Genomic DNA, 20,891 nt, shown 5'->3' with positions numbered 1-20,891 from the left:
GGGGAAAGCGGTGGCAATGCATGGCTAACACGAGGGCACGGATTGCCACCTGACTCACCACCCTCCCCTCCTGCTGCCGCTTGTGTGCACTACTAGCAAGTGTTTTCCACGTTCACACTAGATTCATTAACATCAATATTAATGTGAAAAATGTTTACATTGTAAAAGGGAGGGAGTAGAAAACTTCTCTAGATAATGAGTGTGACTTAATACCACATCCGTCCCAAAATAAGTGTAATCGTGAGTATCCGTGTCCTACGTTTGATCGTCCGTTTTATTTGAAAAATTTATAAAAAAAATTAAAAACAATTAGTCGCACATAAAATACTATTCATATTTTATCATCTAATAACAATAAAAATATTAATCATAATTTTTTTAAAAAATAAAACGAACGGTTAAACTTTAGATATAAATAGTGTAAAACTGTGGACGGAGGGAGTAGTTTATACACATACTCCTTTCGTCCCAAAGTAAGTGCAGTTTTGTATGATTCATCTCCAATGTTTGACCGTTCGTTTTATTCGAAGAATTTTTATGATTACTGCTTTTATTGTTATTAGATGATAAAACATGAATAGTACTTTATATGTGACTAATTTTTTTAAAATTTTTCGTAAATTTTTTAAATAAGACGGACGGTCAAATATTGGATATGGATTTTTACGGCTGTACTTATTTTGGTAGAGATGTAGTATATATTGATTTGAAAGAAGCATGATGTTGGCAGTTTTAAGAAGATGATGGTACGGACTACGGAGAGGTTGCCAGTTTTAAGAAGAATATAAGTGTTTGTGTCTCGTCTACAAGAACGTGCATAAATATAATGGTTTGGTAGAGGGACTGGTAAACTGTAGAAATGCTTTTAAATACCGATATGTCTTTTTGTAATATAAAAATTCAACCGAACGGTTTCGATCAGCCCGGGTAGCTAATATTGAGATTAGCATAATGGCTATCACGTACGGAGTAGCTCATATGGCTATCGTAATGTGGCCAATGGCATGATTTTCAACTTTGAGGGCCTTTTCACTTTGATGTCATTTTCAACCTTACCAAGTTTTGATAAAGTTACCAAAAAAGTGGTTACATTTAGTTTACTGCCAAATTTTAGTAACTATATAAGAAATCCTGCCAAAATTTTGGCAAGTTACCAATTTTGGTGCCAAAATTTAATAAGTTTTTTTTTTTTTGCATCAAAGTGAACAGGCCCTGATACTTTGAGCTACAACCGATGAGCTGTGGAAAATTGAATGAAGTTGCATACGATGAAAAACTTTAAAATCAACTTAAAATTAGGTCCTAAAATTATGGCTGATAAACTAACAAGATGATGAGAGATAATATAAGAGAAATAGAAACATCTAGTCATAAGAAGAATGAATAGAAAAAAGAAGAGAGAACTATGGTATTGTCTTACACATCTTGAAGATGTTTTCATGGCTAGGCCAAAAACCATTTAAATTTTGCGAAAGGGCCTGTAGCCTAGTGGTTACAAGAGCCTCACTAGCACCTGAGGTCCTGGGTTCGACTCTCCATGGGAGCGAATTTTCCAGGATTTAACGGCGTCGTGCTTTCAGTGGTAGGCGACGTACCCGTCGACAGCGAGACGCCTGTGGTGACTTCGTCAATCTCTCTAGAATTTGCCGGCCCAGTCTTCGAAGATGCTCATAGGGGTAGGGTTTACGTGCGTGTGTTCATAGGGGTGAGACGCCTGTGGTGACTTCGTCAATCTCTCTAGAATTTGCCGGCCCAGTCTTCGAAGATGCTCATAGGGGTAGGGTTTACGTGCGTGTGTTCATAGGGGTGAGTGCGCATGCGTTGTGAGTGTCTGCGTTGTACTGTGTAATTCTAAAAAAAAACCATTTAAATTTTCAATGAGTTTTAGACCCCTTTGAAACACATAATTAGCAAAATAGAGAAACAGAAAAAAAAATGAAGAAAATTTACATAAATGTAAGTGCAAATAGAAGATTATGAAAAAAAACAATAATTATCATTTGGATAAACCCAGAAAAAACACAAGAACGGGTCGAGAGAGATAAACTCTTCTAAGAGGTTAAAACTCTTACTAATTTTCTTCAAAATCTCTAAGACCATTCATTCCATACAAATTTAAAAGAAATTGATAAGATTCAATTAATTGATTCGAAGTTCTTTATAGAAATATTTTATATAGAATTAAAATCCTCTAAATTTTCTACAGATGGGGCTGCCCATGATTATACTATCCCTCCAAAGTTGGTGCACAAAACAACAAAATAAATCTAGCTGACACGTGCGAGCTCACGACTAGTCCGTCTAGCTGACACCTGCTTGACTGCTTTATTATCTCGAGTGCAGCACAGTATCTCCGGCAAGTCATCCGCGGCAGGCACACACACACTGGTATCGCCTCCGGAGCATCCACGTACACAAGGCTACAGCCACGTCGCACAAGGGTAGGGGAGCCAACGAGGCACAGAGCCAAACAACAACCTGCCATGCGCCGCGCAGGCAGCGACTCCATCCCCGGTTAGTCATCAAACCCAAGTATTTTTTCTATATTTTTTCAATGGTTTTTTTGAAGCGGCGGGGTACGTGTAGAATTTCCTGACGAATTCATCGGCAACAGGAGTCCGCAGCTTGCATTTTTCTTCTCATCTTCTGCTTGTCATTCACCAGTCTGAAAATAAAATAATCCTGGTTGGATACGCAGGGAACAAGAGCACCCAACAAGCAAAGCTCAGCATGGCGTCCAGATGAGAGATCATGATTAGTGTTCACGAATAAACTACTAGCAAAAGAATGGTTGAAATGGATTCAAGGACAGAAGGCAGTGGTTAGGAGAGCCAAGAAGCGCACACAGACGGCTGTTTGAAGTTGAACCCTGCCAGCTGCGATTGTGCAGATGTTGGATGTGTAAAAATTTGGCCAATCAGTCCAATTGCCTAGTTTATTTCGTAAAGATAATTCGGTACATGGCACTACTGCTTCTGCTGCAGCTGTCCCTCCACAGTGAGGGCGGTAAAGGGTGCAGAAACTGTGAGCTCTTAGATGTTCACGAAATGGATGATGTGAAGGTGCAGAAGAGCTATGGGTTTTTCGTTACACTGAAATTCTGTGCCTGCCCTTGGCAATCCTGCGCGCAATCACCTTACGCCCACCTTTGGTTGATTTTCTATTGATGAAAAAGAAATTAATGGAATATCAATGCACTGAACACAAGCACCTGAACCACAATTATGTTCCAGAAAATACCAACAAAACTAACACTGGTGGTATGATTGGATTTTGGTATTCAAAAATAATTTTCCCATAACAATGCAGTACAAAAGAGAATGATATTAACTTGAAAAACATAGCATCTTTTGCAGGGGCCTTAGCACAAGCAAAACAACGGAAAGTTCAATCAGATTAGTAGATATCAATACCGTGTAAGAAACCCATGGGTTCTTTTCCGCTTGATGGTACTGGGCTGATAAGTTCTTTTTGGAAGTAGCTCCAGGGGTTCATTAGCAACAGGATCCTTTCCTAAGAAGAGCAAAAGGAATAAGAAACAAATTAGAAACCATGGAGCCAGTCTGATTGATGTAAATAACCATTTCGCCCTAGCTCACCAGATCACAATCATACTCCTAGAAGCTAACTTACTAGCCATTTTAGTAGCATTCATGTAACAAATAAGACAAAACTTGAGCAGCAGTACAACAAACAATATTATATGCCACCACGCAGATAAACCCAGATTGCAAAATATGAGTTCTTCCCTATTTCTCAAAATATATATGGCCAGAATTTAGATTTGAAGTAATTAAACCACAACATCATAAGTTGAGTTGGTTGTATTACGGTTATGTATGCTAACTTTGAGTTGGTTGGTTGATGGGTAACTGTGAAATGTTCTGCATATGATGAAGAACTAGGTCCCGATCGGTGATGTCCTCATAAGCATATCTCTGGTTGCTATTCAAGCTAAGAAATTGCATCCAACTATTCATGAGATTGAAAATAGCATATACTGTATTACAATTATTGCATGATTCCATGCATAATATGGTGATCATTAAGTAAAATCTGAAGGTAATTCGCCAAACCACAATATGACCAATATCACTATTTGAAACTGCAAGTCATCTTTTATTATTTTCATAAAGCTGTTGGTCAAGACCTGGTCCATGTTATAGATTAACAATAAAAAGAGAACAACAGACAGTAGTACATTCTATGATTCACATGTGCAAAACATAACAAAATTGCATATCGATGACAACTCCTTCACAATTGCATGATATACAACAAAAAGGGAAACAATAGACATCTTCTCAAATCATAATAACTCCAAGCAATAAAATAGTTGCCAATACCAAATGCTACAAAGAATTAGGCTGCCCACGCACCAAATCAGCCAAACCAAGGGACATTAACTAAAGTAGAATTCCTAAACCACTCTCACAGCATTGAGCAAATGAACCAAATTTCATAAACATTCACACTGGATCGAGCGCACGAAGCATGATATGAACATATTATCCCAATTCATTCGTGCACACTCCGCAAGGCCTCAACCATAGTACATTCTATGATTCACATGTACAAAACAGAACACATGTGGACCAGATCGAACAATCACACAACTTATCATATCAATGACAACTTCTTCCCAATTGCATGATATAAAACAAAAGGGGAAGCAGTAGACATCTTCTCAGCTTATAATAATTCCAATCAATAAAACAGTTGCCAAGACCTAATGCCACAGTTAAGCAGTAAAAGGACTGCAGAGAATTAGGCTGCCCACACACCAAATCAACCAAGGGACATTAACCAATGTAAAATTCCTAAACCACTCTCACAGCATCGAGCAAATGAACCAAATTTCCCAAACATTCTCACCGGATCAGGCGCACGAACCATGCCATTAACATATTATCCCAATTCATTCCTGCAAGCTCCTCCAAGCCTCAACCATAGCTAATAATCTAAGCACACCAACACGACTGAAACCAAACAGAGCAAGCATTTCTGTCGAAATCAGATACCGGCTTCAACTCATTATGTAATGTCCTGCACTATATGCATGAAATGGCATGGTAACGATTCTTTCCCTCCTTATACATCCCCCGTTCACCATTGATCCAACAAAAAGGATAAAGCTAACGCACGATCCGAATACTCAAACAATGCAGCGGCCATCCTAACAAGGGAGGAGAGGACCGTACCGTCTTCGATGATGAACCGGAGCGAGGGGAGGCCGCAGGGGAAGGAGATCTCTCCTGGGAGCGAGCTCAGCCTCGCCACCGCCTGCGCCTCGTAGGCCTCCACCGTCGTCTCCGGCCGCGGCTGCGGCGGCGGCGGCGGGGGGACGAGCGGCTGGATCCTGGAGAGCAGCGACGGCGGAGGCAGCCCCGCGCGAAGGGGAGACGGGGACGCGAGGAGGCGGCCGAGGAGGGAGGAGCCCGCCCGCGCTAGGGTTTTCGCCGACGACATTGCCGAGGACCTGAGAAACCCTAGCTTTCCGCCCCACTTTCTGCTCGAGCTAATGGTGAACTGGTCTCGGGCCAAATGGGCCTAATTGACTGTGTGGAGTGGAGCCCACTTTAGCTAGCTAGGCCCAAATAAGAAAACAAGCCCAGCCAATAGCAGTGGCCTAACTGTGTGACTTTTTTTTTTCTAAAGAAAACGGTAAATTTATCGGGATGACATTAGTACTCCCTCCGGTGCCAAATAATAGTCGCTTTAGATTAAGAAACACAGTAAAAAAAACTAAGAAAATAAAATAGTCTTTTTTCTTAAAAAACATAGTCGCTCACAGCGTGCGGGTACAACCTGTCCTTAAGCACTGAAAGGACCTTTATATCGCCTAGAGGGGGGTGAATAGACGTTTATAAAAATTATCACAACTTCATAGCATATTGGAATGATGAGAATTTTATATTTAAATCGGAACTTCCGGTATGTGATTCGAAGTTCCGATCTCAACAGAAAAGTTAGGCGGATAACGGAATAAAACACTAGCTATGAACTTGTACCTCAAACAAACAAAATGTGTATGAATCAAAATGTGACAAATAAGGTATCTAAGTAAGATATAAGGTCACCAACTAAATCAATTAAGCATGCAAGTACATCGGGTAAAAATAAGCTCAAGCACAATATGAGAGAATGCAAGAATGTGCAAACCAAGAGAAGAGACACGTGATTTATTTCCCGAAGTTTTCCGTTGAGGAGCTACAAGGGCCGGGTCTATTTCAACCATTTCCTCACGAGGTAGCACAAATGTACTCCTTGGTTTCACTCTTGATTTTTTCTCTTGCGGAGGCGAAATTGAAGCCTTCACAAACTTTCCGTAGCACACCACAACCTTGGATGCTCACCGGCGATGCCTAACCGTCTAGGAGACCTTAGTCCCCAAAAGTAACAAACACAATCGAAGATTTGCTTGCTATGAACTCGAGTGCTCAAAGTATAGAGTGAAGCTCACTAGCTCTCAACTTCTCAATCTCTCAATCCAACTCTCTCCCCTTCTCAAATTCCTCTTACAAAGAGGCACCACAAAGGTAGGAAATGTGGATGTCTATTTGGCTTTGGATGTGTCTAATACTCCCCAAGAACAACAGCCACTCAAGGGAGGGGTGGAGGAGTTTATATACCGAGCCTCTCAAAAACTAGCCATTGGAGGCAAAGACTGGAATTTTCGGAACTTCCGAAAATTTACAGAAGCTAAACTCGGTTTCGCAGCCATTTTCGGAACTTCCGATAATTTTTCGGAATTTCCGAAAAGCACAAAGTAAAATAACCATAACTTTTTGCTCGGGAGTCCCATTTTGATGATCTTAGACTCTATGGAAAGCTCACTCAGAGGACTACCCAACTCAACCAAAAACAAGATCTAAAATCACTTAAAGGATAGGTTAAAGTTTAGATTTCTCTCAAGGTAGCACTATGATAGGTCACTTTGATCATCGAGACATACACAAACACATCAACGTTGCATCCCTCTTGATAGTACGGGATTCCTATACTCAAATTTAAATAGTAGGAGAATTGTACTAATGGAAATGCTTTCTTTCCATCTTCCTTTCATTGTTTTAAGGGACGCCAACGCCAAAACCGTTTCACCATATATTCTTCAAATGATTGATGTGGTTACTTGTAGCTTCAAATGGTCTCGCACGGTCCATCATGACAAAGCCGTCACTCGCCCTTCACCACCGGATTCAGTTCTTCGGCGCCAAGCCCCTTGCTTGCCCTTCACCGCGCATGGTTCATCACGACCAAGCATTGCTTGTCCTTCCCCGTCTTGCCATAGTAGCCACTTTATATCCCACATCTTCAATATCTCCATTTTGTCATTCTTGGTATTATTAGGTGTAATGATACCATTTGAGTATCAACACCTTTGTAATCCTTGGGAACTATTTCTCTCATTCAACTCAATAAAATTATTAGTCTCAATGATTCGGTTGTCAACTTCCACATATTGACCAACCGATCGCATATATAAAATGAGATGAATAAGTGATGAGTATTTGATGAGTATTAATCAACACCACAAGTGTGATATACTCAAATATAAAGATCTCAATTAAATGAAAGTGAATAACTTGGATCAAGTGCATGCATAACTAAGGTATAGAATTTGCTCCCCCTAAATGTATGCATACGGAATGATTGTGTGAAGCAAGAGTATGCATAAATAGAGATGAAATATTGGGATCTTATCCTATAAAAAAATAGAAGGCGTTTATCGAATATAGATATTAGAATAAAAGCATACCTTCATCATCTCCACGTCCTCAACGTAAATAAACTAAACAAGCGATAAAACTCAAACAAAACATTAGTCTCACATGCATATGTCAACCACATGAAAATGTTATATATGAATATATCAATATGTGCATGGAGAGAAAGAGTGATACATATAGCTCGATCTCCATGCATTTAATCCTTGTGATTTGGATCCACCATCAATGAACGTTTATATCTCAACTCATATGAAGTTTGGGAATCAGCTCTCACAAATTTCACTTTCATATCCACATGAGACTAAGCAAAGAAATGCTTATAAAAACATTAGTCTCATATAATTGGATTTGTCATTAATCACCAAAACCAAATTAATGGTACTTAAGCTTTCTAGCACCTTCGAAAGACTGGGCCAACATATCTTGAGATTGATAAAGCCACCAGGACGTCTTGTTGTCGATGAGAATCAATGAAAGAATAAGCATGGCTCTATTTACTTATTCTGCATTGAAAAAAATTGAAAGAGTCGGATAAGTACTCCCCCGTCCCAATAACAAAGTTCTTTTAATGTTCTAATATAATTTAAATATTATTTGATAAAATAGTGTTATTGGATTGACATTTCAAATTATTTTCCTGTGGTTATGATTTTATTGCTATAAAGATAATAAGTATATGAGAAATTTAAAATCAAATATTAATTTTAGAAACCGTAACCCCACCTTAAAGATGGAAAGGATCCTAAAAATCGTAAAATAACCTCTGTTTAGCGAAGAGTTAGATGTCTGAAACGACTTATATTTGGTATAGGATGAAATAAAGTACGTGTAGCGACCACTTATCAGAAAAATACTATTAAAAAACCTATGGGTTTGAGCCCATAAAGGCACCGAAACTTTTCATATATGAAAGAATGTTATATAAGGAGGAGAGGGGCGTTCATACTGTACATTTGGTGCTACAGGAATGAATGAGAAGAGAGTCTCACTCCATGTCTCCACTTTTATAAATATTATGCAACCCATCTGTACTACGGATGTGCTCCATCCGTTTAACAATGTAAGACTTTCTAGCACTGCCCACATACATATAGATGCTAATGAATCTAAACACATACATGAAGTCTTACATTGTAAAACAGAGGAAGTAATACAGGGGTTGCGTAATAAATACTTCGTCAACGGTAATTTTCGTGCTAGTGACATGCTAGGTCAGCGCTAGAATATATAAATCAATTCATCGATGAACAAAGCATAAAAATTAGTACTCTACAAATTAACGAGAGTTGTGCATGGTGAAAATAGCATATTCCAGTTGCTACGAGGGAATCAAATTAACGTTAATCCGATATAGGTTTTCCGGATTAATAATCGGTCTAAATGCAACACAAAAGAGAGAAGAAATCACGGAGCTAAGCTAAGATTATCCACTCGTGCCCGTACGCGCTCCTCGTATACGCATCCTACTATACCCAAATTGAACCTTCGCTAATTACGTGCAGCTACCGAACAACCATGACGATTACAGCTTGTCTGCTTCAAGTAATCAACTCGCATTTACTTCTGAGATACAGATTGAATTTGAAAAATATGCCACATTTTTAGTGACACATCGACGCTGTTCTTCCATTTGTTCGATCGATCCATCCATACTGATTAAATTAGTATCAGGAAATTGATCACTGTAGACTAGGAAGCAAAAGATGTCAGCATCAATCCGGGGTGCTTAGATTCAGGGCTGTAAAGTTTTAGCGAATCACATCGCGTACTATATAGGGTGTCGTATGGGTTGTGCGGGCACTAATAAAAAAAAACTAATTACAGAATATAAACCACGAGACAAATTTATTAAGTCTAATTAATCTGTTATTAGCAAATATTTACTGTAACACCACATTGTCAAATCATGTAGCAATTAGGCTTAAAAGATTCGTCTCGCAAATTAGTCGCAATTTGTATAATTAGTTAAGTTTTTAGCATATATTTATTACTTTATGCATGTGTTCAAATGTCCGATGTGATAGGGTGTAAAATTTTTGTGTGGGACTAAACAGGGCCTCCAATTCTCGATGACACACATGCCATCGATGGCTCGCTAAATTTCTGATTTTGATTTTGATGCCCGCAGCAAGAACCGACATAAACGTGTTCATCCTCCGATTGGCCGCGAGAGACGAGCAATGATGATGGCAGCGGGAGAGCTTCATCATCTTCTTCCTCTTCCTCGTGTTCGTTAAATCCATTGGAATTGATGTTTTTGCAGGTCTTAATCTCTCGCTACTGGCTAATTAAAAGCGTCGTGAGCTGTCTGCCGGCTCCTCCTTCTCTCATCCCCTCATCTGCTCCTGCTTAATTATCTCGATTTAAGGCGCCGGCCGTTCCTATCGCTCTTAATTTTCAGATGTTTCTGTCAATCAGGAATAGTCTTTTTTTTTTGTTTTCTGATAATAGGGGAGATCTTTGGAGCACGAGTTGTTTGGCTATGAAATCTGCAGCAAAAATGTACATTTTTCCTGTCATTTTCAGTGTTTTTAGAGGTGCTGTTTCTGAATAACAAACCAGAATTCCATCAAACTGCGCAGACAAATTCATATAGCGGTGTATGTTTCTGAAAATGGGGGCAATAATTTGTCCGGGTTTATCATTTCTGGCATCTGAATGATCCAAGGTTGTATCTGAACATGAATTTTTTTCATGAAGTGACAGGATAAGATAATTTAGTCACATCAAACTCTCAAGATACACGTGAGGTATATCCGTATATGTGAAGACTGGTTCAATTGTCTGTGCTGCTGCAAGAAGCAAAAGAAAGTGTACAAGATAGGTCAAGGGGACTCCTTGTGTAACACTTCAGATTCAACTAACATATTTTTTACTAAAATACTTAAGATATAATCTGCATGGCATGTGTTCACCTTTCTTTGGTGCAACAACCTCTCTCTGATAAACATGATTAGTTGTGCTGGTTGAGTCAAAACACAGGATGACATATCTACAACAATATCAGAAATTAAACAGAAACCAATTAGTTTTGGTCTCATGTTGTCGAGTCAATAAAGAAACGAAATGTTCAGCTCTGCAAGTTATTAGCCAGGGAAAAATATCAAGAAATTAGAGGCTAAATGGTTGCTGGTTGAGGCCTTGAGGGTAACCTGTTGACTAGCTTAAATTGTAGCAACAACTAAACAGCTCCATAAAAGGAGGAGCACTTTTTTTCCTCTGCATATCTCCTCTCTTGTCTTCTTCTCTTCTCTCATCTGCTCTCATCATCTCCATTGCAACTTCTCTCTCCATTTGCTGCTCATATCAACTTATCAAAGGGAGGTAGGTAAGATATGCATATGCCCCACATGCTCACATGCTTGTGTTTCTTGTCTTGTTTCTTTTTTACTTTTGTTTTTGTTGTGTTACCCTGAAAGTTTAGTGGAATGAATGAGTTTTTAGCTGGGTCGGTTGAATGATGAGTTTGTTAGGGTGTTGTTTGCCATGAGTTAAGGGCATATGTGTTGTTCTTGGTCACCTGATTAGATTAGACCATGTTTTTTCTTCATTTGCAATAGTTTCGGCACATTTGGTTGGGATTCCTCCCTCAAAATTTCAGTAACTAGGAAGAAATTGGCCTGAGTTATGAATCAGTAGAAACCATGTTGCAAAACCATGTGTGGTCCATTTTTCTCTCTCTCTCTCTTAGTCCAAACAACACGTGAACTAGTATGAATTGAAGAAATTTCTGGGTTTTGTGTAGTTTTTCAGATGAAGGAGCTTGGCAGTGCTGAAGTTAGCATGAACTGCATTACATGGCTGTTCTGAATATGATCCAGGCAGTTCTAAGAAATAAAGAAATTAATCTTAGGCAATAAAATTGATAACTAGATTTGATAGATGGTGCGATAGGTCTTGGCGATTGCAACAACAATATATCAAGAGTCAATACAAATATACAATCATCTCTTTGATTTTGTGAATCTGATTCTGGTGGATTGCTTACATTTTCTCCCTTTCTACATGAACTGTTGTAGTGCAAGAGGAAGAACAAAACAAGATGTTTTTCCAGAGAAAGAATTCAAAGAAAGTGAAGGACTCCAATGGATCGTCGTCGAAGAAGGACAAAGATAGCCGCGGGAAGAACATTTTCGACAGTGCCAAGGGAGGACTTGGTGCCCTTACAGGAACTCTCCAGACAGCAAAGAATGGTTAGCCATTCCATTCATTTTTAGCAACAAAAAAACTACTTTACAGGAATGCTATTTATGTTGAAACAAGCCTGTTCGTCCTTTTGAGTTCAAGTATTAGCCATGATAGGAAGTATCTGACATTAATAGCATGTAAGAGTTTTGACAGCAATAAGGAAATACGAATGATTTGGGTTTGAACTTCGAATGCTTGACCGTCGAATTATGATTTGTGCATGTTGGTGTATTAACAGATGCCTGGATAGTACGATTGCTTGATTACCAACTCAATACGCTGATATTTTGTTGGCACACGTCCTGAGACAGACATGCAAATGCCCTTAAAAAGTGTCAAACACAGGAAAATAGAACAGCTAATATTACTATTTTTTATAGTGGGTAATATGCTACACACCTACACAAGAAAAATTCTGATACTCACATGAACATGTAATAATTAATCAAAGTAGAGAGAATGCACTACTTAATCAGAGATGAAGTTTTTTTTCTTTTTCTGTTTCAGAATTGAAATGAAAAGGAGTTCGTGCCTTGCATATTTCTTCACATTAGCTGTTCAAAGTCCTAATGGACAGCAGATCATATGTTGTACTTTCAATATTGTCATGAGTCCCTGACCTTTGAAATCGATCGGTAGATGCCGGAGAGAAGGCTGAAAACCTTCAAGATGATGTGAAGACAACCATCGGAGCAATCTTGCGCAGAGGATCTGGTGTTCTTGAGAAAGCCAAAGAGATTGGAGGCCATTCAGAGGCCAGCCAGTCCAAGGAACTAGGTAAATTACAGCACTACACCCAATTCAGAGTGACTTCTTCTCAATGAAATTCTTCCCATTATCTATAATAAAAAAATTAAAGTGACTTCAGAGTCCTGCATCTTACAAAATTGTATTCGAGAGGTGTTCTAGATTGATTTCTTTTCTTTGTTTTGCATGGAGAAATAGAAAAAGAATGAGTTGTTGGCGTGGTTCTAACTTTCAACTTCCAGTTGGACCCTGCACAATAATTCATAAAAGTTAGAGTAAATTTCACTTCGGGCCACCTTTTGTTACCTATGTTTCACTTTGGACCACCCTTTAAACAATATTTTCACTTTGGACTGGGTAAACTTACCTTTATTTCACTTTGGACCACCCAACTCTCTTCTCAAGCATATGAATGATCTTGATTACGCCGTCTCCTACTCGTCAATGAACTGCCACAGCTATATGTAAGACTATTTCTTCGACATATTACAAGTTGGATGTAGATGGATAAAAGAGTGAGGGTGGTCCAATGTGAAACAAAGGTAAAAATACCCGGTCCAAAGTGAAAACATTGGTCCTAAGGTGGTCCAAAGCGAAACATCGGTAATAAAAGGTGGCCCAAAGTAAAATTAACTCTAAAAGTTAATTACAGACTGAAACCAATTTCTAAGTTCAACAAAAAAATAATACATTGGGTACTTGAAAGTACTTGGCACTGAAAAGATTAGCTCCCAAAAAAAAATAATTCTACAGTAAGATTTACACTGTACCGTAAAATATAAAGTGGAAAAATGACAGATTGATGCTTTTGTTCTACAAATTAGGATGTGGTAGTCCCCTAAAAAAATTGAAACGTGATAAATACCACTAGATCATGGATGGAGCTACCTAATCTTTGCATCAACATACAACTTCCCTTATTAGGTGAGATATCCTTTTCAGATATGTATGCCCCCTTGGTAGGAAATCCGCAAACCATGTAATTAGCCAAAAAAAAAGAAGAAGGAGAAGACATAACAGATGGTTCTTTTAGAAGGTAGTAGTTCCACTGATCATTTGATTCAGATCATGAGAATCAGTAGGTAACACATTTTCAATAGAAAATGACTGAAAAGTTTTGGTTCAAATAGATAAACCACGGGAAACACCAAAGGAACACAGGCTGGTTGTTCTCCAATGATACCATGATGAATTTTGCAGCAAAACCCAGACGCTTAAATCTGAGAAAATGCAGAGGTTAACATGGAAAATGACTAACAACCAAAATTATGAGAAAAATTGACTAAGTTCTAATAATCACATGTAGGATTACTATTTGGAGTGTCCAGAGACCAAATTATGGTTTGCATTTGAGTATTCCATAGCTTGCAAGAACTTCATTTTTGCAGGATTGCAGTTCCCTAGCTTCAGAAGAATAGGTCACCTAGCCTATAGGATTACTTAGCTTTACTTCAAAGTAAAAGCTACTTTTGTGCACAATGATTATCTGGGATGTTGGGCATGTGTGGTTGAGGAAGTAGTACCTGATACCATTTTCCAGCTTTGCTTTTGTCCATAAAGAGAGCTGTTCATACAAAAGAATCACAACAAATTCACTACACATCTCATACCCAAAAGATCATTGCTAGCTAAATACAGGAAATATATTTTTATTTTAAATTCCTAAGAGACAATTACAGCTCAAGCAACATGTTCTTGTGTCCTTGGTTGGCCTCCATGTGACAGATGATTAGGTTGACCTTAGTACAACCAAACCCTCAACTCAGCTCAACTATTCCAATTTCCAACCAAGAAACCAGAAAACAAAATCCTAAATAGCACAGGATCCAACTATTATTCCTCATGCTCTTCTCTTAGGTTCTCTTAGGATCAAGTAAAACAAATAAAGATTCAGAGAAAATAAAATAATAACAATAAAAAAATCATCACCCTTTATGGTATTTGATTGACCCAGTTGGAGCAATGAGCCAATGACACTCTGTCAAAACTACATCGTGCAAGCCACACTGCAAAATCATCCTCGACCAACCACAATCAATGCCTGCAATTTGCCGGTGTCAATTTAGCTGTCACTCTCCAGCAACTGCCCTACCATGTATGATGCTCCTGTATTCTGTCTGTATATATATATCATACAGCACCATTAGCCTTTTTTAATCCAGATCAAGGGGCTCCATTAGTGCACCTATACAGAGACCCGAAACCAACAGCTCAGAATTTCTCAGTCTTCTCGTTCACATTGAAAGCTTGAAGCTTTCAGTCTTCTCTTCTGCAGCTCTGCTTAGCTTCCCCTGATTATCCCAAAGCTTCAGTTCCATCCAATCAGCAGCTTTGAACTGGTAAATGACTGTCTTTCTCTTTGCTTCGATTGATCCAAGACGTAAGATGAGATATTTTTGTTCTTGCAAGCTTTGTTTTCCTTTTTCTTTTACTTCGCTTTGACTGCATGATTGTAAGGGGATTGGACTCTCCTGCTTATATTTGGGAAGCATAGAGTGCTTTCCTTTCAATTTTATTTGTGACTGGGTGGTTCTCACCCTGGTTTGTGTTGATTAATGATGATTGCTTGATTGGGGTTCGCTGCTACAGTAAATCGGGTTTTGCTAGAGGATTTGGAAGAACATAGGACGAGTGTGATTCTTGATCACTCCACTTTGTTGTTGATTATAGTTCTTGTCTGAATTTCTTGTCATATAAGTTCTGCAGGAATTTTGTTCTATCCAGTCACTTCTTAATTCAGTTCTTGTTTACCTCCTTACTATCCATGAATTCTCATACCCAGTTAGAATTTATATATGTTGTTTCTGAATTTATATATGCAAACATTGTGCTTTGCAGTTTCTTGATAGCATAACACGAGGCCAATCGATACGCCATGTTTTCTATGCTCCTGAAAATTGCAATCAGAAACAAGCGTCATTTGTATCAGTAGTAACATGCTTATTGTCATCTTAGCAGATGCAATTGACAAACCTGAAGGATCTTTTGTGATGTTCCTGACATTAAAATGCTAAGGATAGGCTTTTCTGTTACTCTTCTGACTACATAGCATTCCCTGATAAGAACTCTTGTTGAATTTTCACAGAGCAAGGAAGTGAAGAACAAGGAAAGAAAGATATGGAAGCCTTAACCAAAGTCATGGACAAGGTCAAGGAAGTGAAGAGTAACCCAGAAGTGGTGGAGAAGCTGGACAAGGTCAAGGAAGACATCAGCAGCCTTGCTCATGCTTTACATCTGGGAAAACATGGTAAATCTTTCTTTTGAGATGTCTTATTTCCTAGGATAGGATAATCATATTTCTGACAACTATATGGTTGCATGATAAGTAGGCATTTCATTATTTACGCGTATTCCCGAAAAAGGAAGCACATCTCATTGTCACAAATAGAACTATAGAAGCACTTGCATTGTGTATAGTCCGAACATCCAAAACCTGAATATTAACTTTTCTTACATCTTTTCCCATAATTTTACACATGATCAAAAGATAAGGAACATGAATCTGAGGAGAAGGCAAAGGAAGGTGAGACTGCGAAAAGGGCCGACGAGGGCGCCTCTGCCAGCAAGTCTGAAGATTCAGGTGTGGTAGTACAAGCTGTGGAAGAGATTCAGGCCGTTGTCACAGCTGTGCAGCAGCAGCTGCACACAGAAGGAGCTGCAGCTGAAACTCCCAATGAGGCTGCTGCTGCTGAAACTTCAGCAGAAGGAGAGAAGCCTGAAGAATCAAAGAGAGATGTAGAGAAGGATGATCCGTCGAAGCGGCTCGACTTCAAGGGCTTCTTTGCCATGATATTTGAGAGGTGCTGCAACCCTGGGAACAAGAAGAAAGATTAAGCTTGGAAGAAAATGATGTGGATTTTTTTTGTTTTTTTGTTTTTGTGTGTGTGTTCTTGGAGACTGAAGAATGATGTGCATGGGATTGTGGGATGGTGTACAGTTTGCAGTTTGTGTGTTTTCTTCAGAGTTAATTGTCTGCTTTTGGTGTTTTATCCTTTTATGTGTTGATGGATGTATGTCAAAGAGTACTTTGTGAAATTCTTGTTAGCCTTGTGAGCTTGATCTTACTTATGTGAATGAAAGAATTTATTTATTTATTTTAAAAAAGGGCTTCCTGTGCTTAGAACAAAAATGCAATTCCTTTGGTTAGAATGATGGTCTGAATTGAAGCTGTGGATTAACAAAACACTGAACCATTTCCTTATTTATTACTCCTCTAAATGATGTGTAGATTGTGTGATTGAATTTCAGTGGCAACTAGTTTACGCCCTGTTCCTTTTTTACATTATCATGGGCGCACTTCCCAGGTTTCATTTGTAACCTCAAATATTATCACAAAATCAGATAAATCTATCATCCATTCATCTATTCAGACAAGAACTGGAAGTGCCAAAGAGAAAATCAACCAAATGAAGCTCCAGAGGCTGATTAAATTTAAGAGCCACATGGTGTTTACCCTTTCATATTTCATGATCTCTGCTTCCAAAATATTACTTACAAATAGTTGATGTATTAAGTAGAAAATACTGAAAAGGGATCTCTAATTATGGTTAATACTAGTATATGTACAACCCATGCAGGGTACTCTCAGTTGCAATATTTGATCAAATTGTATAATACAGGTAGCACATTCAATACACAAGCTTATCCAAGTCTACAGTAACTCAAATGACTATCATTATTTACAAATCAAACAGTTAATTACGACTTATCTCCCTCCTATGCAACATAGCGATAGAATTTATGATTGAAAATACAACGCCACCGGGTGGAGTTTATTGAATTCACTTTGTCCTGATACAATTAGGCCAGTGCCGTTTCATGCGTTACCAGACGATTGATAAAGTCTCTCTCGGGGTGGCACTCTCAGCAAATTCTTCATCATGTCATATGTTGTGAAACCAATAGCAACCGAAGGGACGACCTGAAAACATGATAAGTTCATATTTTGGATATCACTGCATATTTAAGATCAGTTTGAAATGAGCATCTCTGTTGTCCCTATTCTTCAATAGATGCACATAACTGAAACAGAATAAAAGTGACCTAGTACACTTCCTTTTTTATTTTGCCTTCTCTCTATAGGAAACTCAGTTGGGATTATTACCTTCACATAGTTAAGGCTTAGGCCAGCGAAGAGTTGCCTCCACCCCTGGCACCTAATAATGAGTGCTAGACCCTGAAATGTCCCTCTTATACGGAAGGCATCGTTCGCATTATGGGGCTGCTTATTCTGAACCTGAACGCAGGACAGGTGAAGAATTAATCAGGCATTGCAATCTAAATTATAACGCACAGATTATCTTTGACTGAGAGTTTAATTTGTACCTGCATCTGTCTTCGGACAACATCCAGTGGATAAGTGAGGGTTTGCCCAAAAAGACCAGCTAAAGCACCACAAGAGAGTTTCAATACAACAGATCTCTTGTAATCCTCTGGAACTCGCGATTTCAGGTCTTCATATATATAGAATTTTAGTCCAGCATATGGTAGGATACCGATCAGAGTTGGGCCTGAGATTGATTAGAAGAAAAAATTTTAACACAACTGTACACGGACTAAATAAATTCTAAGATAATATCTCAATACAAATTTTCCCTTCTAGTACAGTAACCACAATAACGAGGAATTTCATATACAAAGGTTTCAGCATACAAATGGTGTTAATTTATTGTAAGCTACAGTCATATATGGCATCCTGGCAACTGTCTTTTAGATCACCAAAATAGAGTCTTGATTCATTGGAACTAGAGGGTGACTAAACGATGGTGCCTTTGTTTTAGAATACACTGCAATTCTGCATGCTTATGGGTCATTAATCTGAGCTTGCTGAACAGAAAACTTGAAACAGAAGGTGGATTTTAGGTCCTATGTGGATATGAACCTATTTTGGTTTGTCTGCCTGCTTACTTAGAAAATCCTTAGATGTGCAACATGTTGGAACAAGTGTGCCAGCAAAAAAAATTGTGCAAAATGTGTTTCGTCTTTTTGTAGTACACATTGTTTTTTGAAGGGCATAAGTGCCCAAAATGACCAAAAAGAAAACATAGGTTCATGTACAATCAGTTGTTCATTTTGATTTCTTCCTTGATGCAGTCTAAAGAAAGCTGCACAACATGCGCAGCACTAGATTATGCAGACTATGCAACAATGCAGCAGATCAGAAGAAATATGATTTTATGTTACGCTCACACTAACAAACCTAAAGATGCTAACTTCAACCATAGCAAAGGGAGTTGTCAGACAGGACGTACCTACTCCACGGTATAAAGCTCGTGCGCCTCCTTCCTTGTAAACAGTTTTGAAAACGTCCTTGATACCACCATATGCTGGCTGTCTACCAGCATTTCCCAAAGCATTGCCAGGTTGGCCCACATTTGAAACCTAGAGCAATTATGAAGAAAATTATTACATACAATCCATGGCCAATGGCTCCTTAGCAAGGATGGCATCACAGAAACTACTAATATTTGCTGGAAAATACTAGCGAACTACTAATGCTGATTGTCGAATAATTTCAGTGATAGTTCTACTGAGAGAGATTCTTGACTACTAAAGATGACAATCAACAAAGCATTAGGATGGGCATGCAATACCTGATATGCCAGCTTTGTCCTAGCAAGGTCTAATGGGTAGGTACATAGAACTGCAGTCCCACCTGCGGCTGAGCCAGCCAATAGATCAACCACAGGCCCTGTACCCACTGATGGAGCAAAATTATTCAATATCCAGCACCGATACTGCTCATAAGTCATGTAATGCAATGCCGCATATGGAACAATCCGAAGCACACTGGCGCCATTCCCCCTTCATGAACAGTAAGTAACACGAAATAAAAATTAAGATACTAAATTGAGCAGCCAGAGCCTGAGGTAAGGTATTTTCTCCATGTAACTTACTTGTAGAAGCCTCGAATTCCCTCATACTGCCACAGCTTCCTCAATGATTGGAGGATACCAAGGGATTGAAACCCATGAGTTCTGGTCTAGAAAGCAACAGCATACGTACACTCAGAAATTGGCATAAGCTGAGATGTCATTCAGCTACCACATAATAATGAAATGGAACTCTGAGCAGTTCAAACCTGCAGTAAGATCTTGACCCTCTCCAGCGGCGCTACCGCAGTCTTTGCGAATGCACCGGCTGCACCCCCGGCGATAAGCTCCTTGGCGTATACCGGGAGCAAGTCCAGCGCGCAGGCATTCACCTGCGCGGCCGTTGAGGCGGAGGAAAAAGTGGATTCCTGTGAGGAACCCATCTCTTCTCCCCCAACTTGACAGGCAGATCAGAATGCGTATTATCTGCCCTCCCCACCACCACTAACATTAACATTAAATCAACTCAGTTGCCAAGGATATCTTTACAGTGCCGGAATCTCCCAATAGGATATGCTCCCGCAATCGGCAATCCAAATGGAAAACCAAATCCCTAATAACCTAACCTTTTTTAGTCTGCGTCCGTCCTAACCACTTGCGCTAATAGCCGCGCGAATAGGTTTAATCGAAGGATAAGCTAGAATCTCGCAGGAAAGAGGAAAACGCAAAGCGGAATCCAATCTCTACGCTCCCCAAAGGTAATAAACTAAATCGGAGATAGCTGTTGTAGCATAAGCTGCAAACCCATATGAAACAACGCATTCACCTCCGAAATCGCCAGCTCCTTCTGATCATCAAGGAAAGCAACAACTGTACAGTGGTTGCATCAACAGAGAGGAATCGGTCCAGAATCTAGCGGAATACTGGTAGTAGGCAAATCAATTAACCAGATCTCGCGGAGAGGGTCCGGCTCCCCCGGTGGCGATCGCAGGGAGGCGGCGATCCCTCTCCTCTCCTAGCCCATCGGCGGCGGCAGCGGCCTAGGCGCCGCGGCGGGGAGCGGAGGAGAGAAGGGTGGTGGTGGTGGTCGGCGGCGAGGTGGAGCTCCCTGGCATCCAAGTGGCGGCGAGGATTTGCGCGGGGAGGAAGAAGAGTGATAGGACTACTCATCAAATGCGGAGGATTTTGCGGGGAGCAGAGGGCACAGGGTTCGATCGAGAGAGTTCGAGAATTCGAGATCGAATCTGCCGCCGTGGGTTTGGGTGGGGGAGGAGGAGGAGGAGAGCTGCGGTGCGGTGCGGCCGCGAGCGAATCGGGAGGAGGAATGCGTGTGTTGCTTGTTTCGCGCTGGCAGTGGCGTACTGGCGTCGCGTGTGTGGGGAGGACGACGTGGGGGACGGTCACGGTCAGGCCC

The 20,891-nt window shown here is 39.7% G+C and overlaps 3 protein-coding genes across 5 annotated transcripts; 1 reads left to right on the top strand and 2 right to left on the bottom strand.

Annotated features, from left to right (window-relative positions):
* Positions 1–2,900: 2,900 nt before the first annotated feature.
* On the bottom strand, positions 2,901–5,491 carry LOC4326350 (uncharacterized). Its single transcript, XM_015770416.3, has 3 exons — positions 5,202–5,491; positions 3,414–3,513; positions 2,901–3,160 (listed from the first exon to the last, which is right to left on the bottom strand). The coding sequence occupies exons 1-3, from the start codon at positions 5,467–5,469 to the stop codon at positions 3,088–3,090; spliced, it is 441 nt and encodes a 146-aa protein (XP_015625902.1). The 5' UTR covers positions 5,470–5,491; the 3' UTR covers positions 2,901–3,087.
* A 5,162-nt stretch (positions 5,492–10,653) lies between these two features.
* On the top strand, positions 10,654–16,654 carry LOC4326349 (late embryogenesis abundant protein 19-like). 3 transcript variants are annotated; one of them, XM_015765688.2, is made up of 5 exons: positions 10,654–11,058; positions 11,750–11,923; positions 12,558–12,695; positions 15,751–15,912; positions 16,153–16,654. In XM_015765688.2, exons 2-5 carry the CDS (start codon positions 11,773–11,775, stop codon positions 16,497–16,499), a joined length of 798 nt encoding a protein of 265 aa, XP_015621174.1. In that variant the 5' UTR covers positions 10,654–11,058; positions 11,750–11,772; the 3' UTR covers positions 16,500–16,654. The 3 variants fall into 3 exon arrangements, with proteins under 3 accessions (XP_015621174.1, XP_015621175.1, XP_015621177.1); XM_015765689.3 differs by having other exon boundaries at positions 10,835–11,054; XM_015765691.3 differs by having other exon boundaries at positions 10,929–11,058; positions 12,558–15,004.
* A 436-nt stretch (positions 16,655–17,090) lies between these two features.
* LOC4326348 (mitochondrial carrier protein CoAc1) lies at positions 17,091–20,891 on the bottom strand. Its single transcript, XM_015765687.3, has 7 exons — positions 19,747–20,891; positions 19,562–19,647; positions 19,259–19,469; positions 18,917–19,046; positions 17,991–18,175; positions 17,770–17,901; positions 17,091–17,586 (listed from the first exon to the last, which is right to left on the bottom strand). The coding sequence occupies exons 1-7, from the start codon at positions 19,918–19,920 to the stop codon at positions 17,482–17,484; spliced, it is 1,023 nt and encodes a 340-aa protein (XP_015621173.1). The 5' UTR covers positions 19,921–20,891; the 3' UTR covers positions 17,091–17,481.

Source organism: Oryza sativa, chromosome 1 (genome assembly GCF_034140825.1).
Source record: "Oryza sativa Japonica Group chromosome 1, ASM3414082v1".
In the NCBI taxonomy this organism is placed as follows: domain Eukaryota; kingdom Viridiplantae; phylum Streptophyta; class Magnoliopsida; order Poales; family Poaceae; genus Oryza; species Oryza sativa.
The sequence above is the reverse complement of the archived record's forward strand: the minus strand, read 5'-3'. Positions and strand labels throughout refer to the sequence as shown.

What these genes read in the sequence shown, in the direction of transcription:
- LOC4326348 (XM_015765687.3), bottom strand. Translation starts at nt 19,920, where the DNA reads ATGGGTTCCTCACAGGAATCCACTTTTTCCTCCGCCTCAACGGCCGCG. An exon ending in GGGTCAAGATCTTACTGCAG is followed by an intron (nt 19,648 to 19,746) that starts GTTTGAACTGCT and finishes GTTGCTTTCTAG; the next exon opens with ACCAGAACTCATGGGTTTCA. An exon ending in TAAGCCTTAACTATGTGAAG is followed by an intron (nt 17,587 to 17,769) that starts GTAATAATCCCA and finishes TCATGTTTTCAG; the next exon opens with GTCGTCCCTTCGGTTGCTAT.
- LOC4326350 (XM_015770416.3), bottom strand. Translation starts at nt 5,469, where the DNA reads ATGTCGTCGGCGAAAACCCTAGCGCGGGCGGGCTCCTCCCTCCTCGGC. An exon ending in CCGGTTCATCATCGAAGACG is followed by an intron (nt 3,514 to 5,201) that starts GTACGGTCCTCT and finishes TGCTCTTCTTAG; the next exon opens with GAAAGGATCCTGTTGCTAAT. An exon ending in ACCCATGGGTTTCTTACACG is followed by an intron (nt 3,161 to 3,413) that starts GTATTGATATCT and finishes TTTCATCAATAG; the next exon opens with AAAATCAACCAAAGGTGGGC.
- LOC4326349 (XM_015765688.2), top strand. Translation starts at nt 11,773, where the DNA reads ATGTTTTTCCAGAGAAAGAATTCAAAGAAAGTGAAGGACTCCAATGGA. An exon ending in TCTCCAGACAGCAAAGAATG is followed by an intron (nt 11,924 to 12,557) that starts GTTAGCCATTCC and finishes ATCGATCGGTAG; the next exon opens with ATGCCGGAGAGAAGGCTGAA. An exon ending in CAGCCAGTCCAAGGAACTAG is followed by an intron (nt 12,696 to 15,750) that starts GTAAATTACAGC and finishes GAATTTTCACAG; the next exon opens with AGCAAGGAAGTGAAGAACAA.